At 37.7% G+C, this 8,196-nt stretch overlaps 4 protein-coding genes and 1 long non-coding RNA gene across 8 annotated transcripts; 3 read left to right on the top strand and 2 right to left on the bottom strand.

Annotated features, from left to right (window-relative positions):
• Window positions 1-952: 952 nt before the first annotated feature.
• Window positions 953-1,812, top strand: LOC105685999 (60S ribosomal protein L39). Its single transcript, XM_012400525.3, has 3 exons — window positions 953-1,060; window positions 1,180-1,283; window positions 1,673-1,812. The coding sequence occupies exons 1-3, from the start codon at window positions 1,058-1,060 to the stop codon at window positions 1,719-1,721; spliced, it is 156 nt and encodes a 51-aa protein (XP_012255948.1). The 5' UTR covers window positions 953-1,057; the 3' UTR covers window positions 1,722-1,812.
• Window positions 1,813-1,888: 76 nt separating this feature from the next.
• On the bottom strand, window positions 1,889-3,139 carry LOC105685987 (39S ribosomal protein L22, mitochondrial). Its single transcript, XM_012400515.3, has 4 exons — window positions 2,987-3,139; window positions 2,523-2,754; window positions 2,245-2,458; window positions 1,889-2,176 (listed from the first exon to the last, which is right to left on the bottom strand). Exons 2-4 carry the CDS (start codon window positions 2,745-2,747, stop codon window positions 1,956-1,958), a joined length of 660 nt encoding a protein of 219 aa, XP_012255938.2. The 5' UTR covers window positions 2,748-2,754; window positions 2,987-3,139; the 3' UTR covers window positions 1,889-1,955.
• Window positions 3,013-4,702, top strand: LOC105685982. Its single transcript, XM_012400502.3, has 2 exons — window positions 3,013-4,249; window positions 4,327-4,702. The coding sequence occupies exons 1-2, from the start codon at window positions 3,176-3,178 to the stop codon at window positions 4,603-4,605; spliced, it is 1,353 nt and encodes a 450-aa protein (XP_012255925.2). The 5' UTR covers window positions 3,013-3,175; the 3' UTR covers window positions 4,606-4,702.
• A 49-nt stretch (window positions 4,703-4,751) lies between these two features.
• LOC105685456 (coiled-coil domain-containing protein 22 homolog) lies at window positions 4,752-8,127 on the bottom strand. 4 transcript variants are annotated; one of them, XR_007278609.1, is made up of 8 exons: window positions 7,873-8,072; window positions 7,299-7,470; window positions 6,911-7,211; window positions 6,592-6,842; window positions 6,104-6,526; window positions 5,594-6,034; window positions 5,164-5,509; window positions 4,752-5,104 (listed from the first exon to the last, which is right to left on the bottom strand). XR_007278609.1 is itself a non-coding variant. In XM_048656086.1 (7 exons), exons 1-7 carry the CDS (start codon window positions 8,024-8,026, stop codon window positions 5,390-5,392), a joined length of 1,743 nt encoding a protein of 580 aa, XP_048512043.1. In that variant the 5' UTR covers window positions 8,027-8,127; the 3' UTR covers window positions 4,752-5,389. The 4 variants fall into 4 exon arrangements, 3 of the variants coding, with proteins under 3 accessions (XP_048512043.1, XP_012254976.2, XP_012254967.2); XM_048656086.1 differs by having other exon boundaries at window positions 4,752-5,509; window positions 7,992-8,127; XM_012399553.3 differs by having other exon boundaries at window positions 4,752-5,509; window positions 6,104-6,523.
• On the top strand, window positions 7,477-7,970 carry LOC125501112. The gene is made up of 2 exons (XR_007278613.1): window positions 7,477-7,668; window positions 7,748-7,970. It is a non-coding gene; the product is annotated as an uncharacterized LOC125501112 (long non-coding RNA).
• Window positions 8,128-8,196: the final 69 nt, after the last annotated feature.

The raw sequence follows: 8,196 nt of genomic DNA on the forward strand, positions 1-8,196 counted from the left end.
TATAATAACTGCTAATTAATAGATCCATCAACAGACACCTTTTCAAACAATCGGATAACCGTTCTGTCGCCGTGAGAAATGTTCTGAAATAAAAAAGGGTTTTAATCTGCAGAGGAAAGAAAAACCTCCAGAAGACACGTATACCACGCGTTATCGGTATCGCGTCATCACGGAATGGAGCAGGTAGCTTTTGAGCCTAAAATTTACTGCAATTGCACTACAAGTTTATCTTATAAGGGCCGTTGCTTTTCTACGTGCGATTCCAAGTTACCTTAGAAGACTCACCTCACTGTAGATCCCACTCATTCTGAACAATAACGTAGAACCTTAATGCGGGATAACGATGACAACGCATGGCAAGCCGCTGTAGCAACAGAATACCGACGACGGGAATTATGTACTCCCGGAAGATTCGAGGCCTAACTTACAACTGACGTAGATCTCTAAATCACTTACGCTTCACCTTGCTAAATGAAAACAAAACATTTCAATGTGCATGTTAGAATCATAACTGGTCATAGGAATCTCCAGTCAGCGGTCAACGTTATGGGACATCAGTTTTGAAATGAGAAATCAGTTTTGACTCTACTCCGATCTGACTTCCAACTTTTTCACTCGTATTCCAACGTAAAATGAGAATGAACAGCTTTTTTTTTCACAAAAATGATTTTGAATCCGACGTTGAATATTTGATCTCAATGATTATTCACTTTTGATTTAAATCTTGGAGACCGCGCCTCGGGTACATTTGACAAAGTTCGATCGATGAAGTAGATCACAGCAGGTATTTGCTCTTTCCTTGATCATCGAGTCACCAATAATTTTTGTCTAGAAACGACAACAACAAATTGTATGAGATAGATCATTTTTTTAATATTCATTTCAGGCAGGCGCGACATAATTTTCTATAATTTTTACTAACTGATTTCTAGTTCACGAAATATTTGTTAACTTGACTGGCGTAGTCGTCAACATTTTGGATCAAGGCTTACGGGCTGCGCGCGCCTAACACCACTTCACAAAATTTCACTCTTCCGTTTGCGTGCTGTTGAGAAGAATGGTGGGTTTTTAGTTTAGCGATCGAAATCCGGCTCGTTTCACAGCATCGTGCCGGTTGAATTAAATTATTAAGCACAGTTTTATCGTCGGATATTCAATATAGCATTTTTTGTGTTTCAGGCTGCGCACAAGACCTTTATCGTCAAGCGAAAGCTTGCCAAAAAGCTAAAACAAAACAGACCTATTCCACAGTGGGTTAGGATGCGTACTGGTAATACCATTCGGTGAGTAAACCACTCATGAAAATGTATTAGCACCTATCAAAAACGTTTAACATTTATCATAATTTTATTCTTCGTTCGTAGTCTATTATAGTAAATTTGCAACTTGTGCCAACTAAATCCCTGACCTAACCCTGTATGCCCGATATTGCACAGAGCAAACAAATTTTGACTATTGATCAAGTTCGAGAACTACATACCTGTAAATAGTACACATGTGATTTCTCATTCATCTTCAATCTCTTGAATGAGTGCAGCTGAACTAATCTCATGCCACCATAACAGTATAACATAACCTCAAATACTGTGTACATGTGTCATTGTCATGTGGGTTAGGAATTAATTGAAGTCCTCGATAATTTTATATCTAATACTGACCAATTTTGTTACAGCTACAATGCCAAGAGGCGTCACTGGAGAAGGACAAAGTTGAAGTTGTAAGCTCCATCTATCCATCCAGAAACAGCTATCTCCACCATGCTACAACTATGGAATTAGATGCTTCGCAAAATAAAACGTTGTAAAATTCCAACACTGATTTATCATTATACTTTTGACCTTCTCGTTATAATAAAACACCTGACATGGATAAACTTTGAAACATAAACTGATTTAAAAGAAATCTTTAATTCGGAATTACATCTATACAAAGAACCTGGCATTGGTGAAAAATGTCTACAGTGATGATATGATCTTGCGTTTACGCATTTCTGCCAACCAATCATCTAGCATTTCTTGCTTGTTCTTTGGCGCTGGCAAATAATAGTTTGCGGGTGGTGATCCCTCCTCTAATCTAACGAAGTAATGGCAGTACGTATGACGCACCTCCCCAATACGAGCTCTTGCATGTCTTCGAGAACCTTTTATTACCAAACCTTTTCCCACAAAAGATTCAGCTGAAAGAATATGAACGATTATGGGTTATAAATGAACTGGGAACAAATTTATTATACTTTGTACTCACCGACCCAAAGGTTACTCTTGAACTCCACGTTGTGTTGGGATACCGCCATCTCCTGTGCCTCAATAATTGCTTCTTTTACAGCTGCAGCACCTTTTTTCAATACAAAACTCAGCTGTTTTACTGCTTCATCAACGCTCAAACCTCTCACCAGGATAGCAACATACCACATATTTTTTGGACTATATTTGATGTTGGGTTTCATGTGGCAAACGTACTGAAAAATAAAAAGCTTAGAGATTTCTTGCTCTAAACAAATACTTATATTGTCAGATATATACCGCTGGCCGTCGTTCTTCATTGGGACCTTGAACAGGGAAGATTTTTTTATTGTATTGAAGCCAGTGTGTTGGTTTGGATCCTTTGGCATTTACTGCAGGTGATGTGTGAATATCACATCGCGGCAACAACACAGTTATTCTGGTGGCATCTAAGAATACGGACTGCAAATTGATCAATTTTCCGGTTGTGCTCAACAATTGCACACAAGATTTGAGGCTCTGCATGGCAGATCTACAAATTTCAAGGTAAATTGGCAATGTATTAGTCAACGAATCAGTCTGAATTCATTAGTAAATAGTCGGTGAACAGACTCTTATATACGTAGACATAACCTATGAATCAAAAATCAACGACTCCTTCAAGGGAAAGAGCATGGTTTTAATACTTTGGGATGAATAGAAAGTATTGAGGAACTATAATACTCCTTTTTAGAATTTGCAATAATAGAGACAAACAAACCTACCGGTACTAATCACTGTAATCAGCAGACGACGGTACCCAAAGTATTTATTTGTTGTCGCCTACTTCTGTCTGCATCCCGAAGAGATTGATGGATCGAGTGAGTCTATTTAGCAGACGACGATTCACTGTCGGTTAACCTTAGATTACATTCTCAAGTAGCTTTCGAATGAGTAAATAAGCAGTGACTGATATGGATAAGATGTGGAAAACAGTGAGAATCTGTGAAAGATTCACTTTACAGTTGAAGAACGTATCAACGACTCAGAATCGAACATTTTTGTCAAATGCCTACCGTTGTAACGAAGCTTGGAAGCAAAGGTTAGAATCACCTCTACTGAATAAGGTAGTCGCAGAAGATTTTTACCTTCAATTAAAACAAAAGTTCAACCAAAACACCAAAGCACATGCAGTCGATGTCGATATATTAGCAAACGTGGTTTCCACTGAATCCCAAGAGATAGATGAACTTGTGGACATATTGTACAAGCTCCGAATGTCTGCTGAAACTACCAATACTTTTGATTCTACTCATCATGCAGTTGTACGTTGCTTTTTGGAAGCAGATCGCATAGAAGAACTCATTTCCATGTTACACGACAGATTGAATTATGGCTTGTTTCCTGATCACTTTGCCCTTAACATTTTGATGGACTCCCTCATAAAGAAGAAAGATTATGTATCAGCAGCAAGAGTTGCAAGTTTACTCATGTTTCAAGAAGATACACAAAATCCAATTTCCAACATAATTGCTATTTATGCAAGCCACAAGTGCATAGATAATTTTGGAAATTGGAGGGAGCCAGAACCTGTGGTAGACACTAGCAAAGAGATAGTTAAAGTGCGGGTAGGCTTCTTGAGAAATCCATATTTTGATGATCATTTTGATCTGCAAAAACCAGCACATATTGTTGGTAAAACCTTGTACTTTTTTGGCAAACATTTTGGTGATTCATTAGGGCGAAGCTATCAACTAATCGGTTTAATACTTTATGGAAAATATAACGCCGCCGCTCATCTAATCAAAGAGTGGACCCAAAAGGGAATTCAACAAGTTGTGTATGAAGACGCAATAAAAATAGTCGAAAACGAACTGTCAAAAATTCCTGAAGGTGAAGTTAACGATGAAGTCAAAGATTTTACTGTAGCATTAGAAGGTTTCAAAAAATGCGATTTGGTTAAAGAAAATCTCGAAGAAGCAATCGAGAAAAAAGTTAGAGAGGTAATTGCCGAACAAGCAGATCGAGACATTTCTCTACAACTGCAGGTTTGTTTATCAATGTAGAAAGAATGACGTTCTTCAATAATTCCATGAATTTTCATTCATACAATGTTCCTCCACAGAATTTTGACGACTGGGAAAAAAAGAGGCAGTCTGTGCTTAATGAGCAACTGGCTGAACTTGACCGCCAGGAAAGGTTGGCTAAAGTAGCAGCGATCAAAAAGGAGTTGAGCGAAAGAGAACAGCTTCTAACATTCTTTGAAAATGAAGACGAAATCGATCTGACTATTGACAGCAAAAAGCCAAAATACACGAGGAAACCGATTGGCAAAAAGAGGAAGCCCAAGTCTGTGAATGAAAATTACATACCTCCAGAAATGCCCACTCGAGCTCGTAACTAGAGTTTTGTATACAGTAATTGATATTTTATTCACAAAAAATCTTAACGATTTTCCCTTAGCTCCATCTATGCAAATAAATTTCATTTATCATTAAAAATTGATATATAGTTTTCTTATTCCCCAATAATAGAAAAAACAACCTGAAATGATCTTTTAAACGACTTGGTACTTCCGTTTTTATATTTATTGTTTTTTTCATTTTGCTTTTTTTCATAATACATTGGTTACATTCATCAACAATTATACGTTACGATAGGCAGCCCCCAAAACATACTCTCAAAATGTTATATCCAAGCAATCCGAATTGGTTCGGTGATTCAATGAAGAGACTGCCAATGTATTCATTACTTACTACATTTGAAGTCGTTGTAGTTGTACCCAGGGGCGTGGATAAGTGTATAGTAATAATGAATGATAACCAAGCTTGTACACTTTTACACATCTGTTTGAGTGCTTGGAATTATCAATTAATATATTTAATTTATTCATCGTAGTATACCTATAACAAGTTGATCCATTTGAAGCTCCTTGCGTAAGAAAATTAAGAAAATAAACTACCTTTACGGTTGGATGTTTGCACTTCTCCAATTATTAGGCTCCAAATTTTTATACCATATGAGCTCTCACTATTTAATAGCTACGCTCAGAAAATATCAATACTTCAACAACAGAAAGCATCGGGCCTGCAAAAGCGCACTGTTCATTACCATTTTTAAATAGTTATACATTCATACCTCAAAAGGTATTTTCATATAAATTTTTGTTCTGCCTATATCGACTGCTATCACGAGTTTTTACTCTGCAGTTGTGCAGTTAGTGTTGCCGTTTCTTGTTGCATTTGCTTCAAGTCTGCGGTAATTCTTTCAAGGTTTGCTCCAACATTTTTTGCAGACTCTGAATCAATCTTCAACAGAGACAAAAATTTTTGAAGTCAAGTAAGTGATTTAATAGGAGATATATGTATAGATAAAAATATTTCTTAGCTTACCTGCTCTTCCAAATCCCGTATTTCTCTTACTGTAGCTCCAGTTTCCTCAACCAAAGTGACCAGTTCTCCACAATCGGAATGCAAGGTAGCTAACAGTTTGTATGCCTTTCTGGAAGCATCATTTGTCTTTGCATCTTTGAATATTAATTCATCAGCAACAGTGAATGACCTTTCCAATCTTCCGGTAAGCGTATTAATTTCTTTTTGAATTCCCCTGGTATCTGCCAATACTTTGTCGATTTCACCTCGTTGTTTTCTCACATTGTTTATTATTTCTAGAATTCGTTGAGTGTACGCAGATCGGTTAACCTCTTTTGGTAATTTTGGAATCTCGGCAAGTAATTGCGCACACTGTTGATCCTTGCTGCGAGATTCTTCTAATAGTTCTTTCTCCTTTTCTCTGAGTAGTTTCAGTTCGTCCACCTTTTTTCGACTAGCACTCTGAATTTAAGACCTTATGTTACAAGATATATCTGAAAGAAAAATTAGCACATAACTTTATTTACTCACAGCTTTGGTCGAATATTTTGCCCTCTCATCTCTGTATCTCTCAATTAAAGGACGCCGATGTCGTTCCCATTGTACTGCAAGGTTAGCCAATTTATTAGCTCCAGCTTCGATCAATGCCTCTAATTTTTTGATATTTTCTTCTCCTTCGGGGAGCAAGTCATAGGTTCTCGCTTTGATTTTTCGCCTTTCTTCAGAATGCTCAAGTTCCTTTTCTTCAGTACTTAACATTACACTAACTTGGGACAACTTTGTGGTCAGCTGTTTCACACTTATTTGCAGTTCATCCAAATCACTTCTGAGATTCTCGCATTCTGATTTAATTTTGTCTATTTTTATTTCCCTTTTTTCTTCCCGACTCAGAGGAGTTGAAACCTCAGAGATGGATTGAGCTGTCAAGCCTTTTTCCTCGTTTTTGGTATCCTGCTGTAGAGGAAAATATATAAAACCCTATGCCTGTACACCATTAGAAACTATCTATCTCTTCTCACCGCTAATTCTGAGAACTGGAGTCTTTGATTCAAAGCAAACCTGCTCTGAATTTCAATTTCACTTTGTATTATGTCAGCTGCAGTTTCATTCAGTCTTTGGGCATGTAACCAGTCGAGTCTCTCTATAATATTAGTTGGAGCACAATGCAGTAATTTTGCATTACGTGTCACAAGAGAAGGTATGAGGTATTTTTCATCTGGTACTTGTTCAGTCACTGCCTTTTGGTAGTTAACATAATAGTCTTGATAGTCTGAAATTTGAGCAATAAGAGAGTACTAAAAAAGTTACAAATCTAATCCAACTCTATATCTTCATCACCTTCGCCTTTCCCTTGACTCGGTATATCTAGATCAACTGTTTTAAAATGATGATCTGTCGACCCTTTATTCCGGCTCCCTCGTTTGTGACAATAATGTGGCAGCCAAGGAGCAGAAAGATCCCGAGAAACAGCATCAGCGATCTGTCTTTCGAGGAGGGCCACTCTGCTGGTGGGTTCATTTAGTGTCTTGTCACTTTCTTTAGGTAGTTTTTCAATCAGAAACATAAACAATCGACGTAGATCCACCTCCGAACTATACAGAAATGTTTGATAGCCGATGTCACCTCTGTACCCAAGTTCCTGAGGAGTGACCATTTATTTATACCAAATACTTCTATGATACTGCAAGTAAACTTTCATTTATGCTAAAATAGATTCTCATTTTACCGAACAAGCTTGAGCCAGTGTAGCTCCCAGTCGGAATCGTGCTGCCATATTTGCAGGCACAATTGTGGACACTCCGAGCCCCGGACGAATTATGTCTAAACATCTAACTGCGGCTTCGACTACCAATTCAGTATTAAAACCGCTCAAATTAGTTACATCTTCTTCTATGTCACTGAAATGCCAACATATCCTGCATCATTCAGAAGTTGTATTGTGGAAGTGATAGATGATTGAATAGGAGGCACAGGAAATAAGTCATCGAAAGTATAGATCTTTAATCAAAACTTCCTAAATATTTCAGCGATTTTTCGTGGCATAATAATAGTTGGGTGGATTAGATTTTAAATGAATAATGACGACATCCATGCAAGTACGAATGTTTTATAATCAATCAAATCGTGTGAAACAAATCCGCTGAAACGATAAATCTATATCATGTGTTTGTCTAGTTGATTAACAATGAAGCCGGTTCCACCCACTTTCCCGTCAAGATACGCAGGGAGGTTCGAAGCACCAAAAGGTTACGGGGTCATATGACAGATCGGAAGTCAAATTTCGAATGATCGTGACTTACCAGCCAATCTGTCGCAAAGAATGTATAATAATATTGTCAACCTCCTCCATGGCACATTAGTGATGTAAAATACGTTTAAATGAACGTTAAACAGCTCACCGATCGTACTCGATTCTAACCTTTCAAAGAAATTATAGCTGTCAAGGCACAACATATATCTATATATGTATCTGTCAAAAAGGCAGCAAGAAATATTCGCACAGATGCCGCTACGTTAAAGAGGCTAAAATTTTTGTACCCCGTAAAAACGAGACTCGATTATGTATCGAATTTCGATGGTGACCTCCGAGAAGCAGCGCGCGCCTCCGCGACTCGCGAGTTATT

Source organism: Athalia rosae, chromosome 5 (genome assembly GCF_917208135.1).
Source record: "Athalia rosae chromosome 5, iyAthRosa1.1, whole genome shotgun sequence".
Taxonomy (NCBI): Eukaryota; Metazoa; Arthropoda; class Insecta; order Hymenoptera; family Athaliidae; genus Athalia; species Athalia rosae.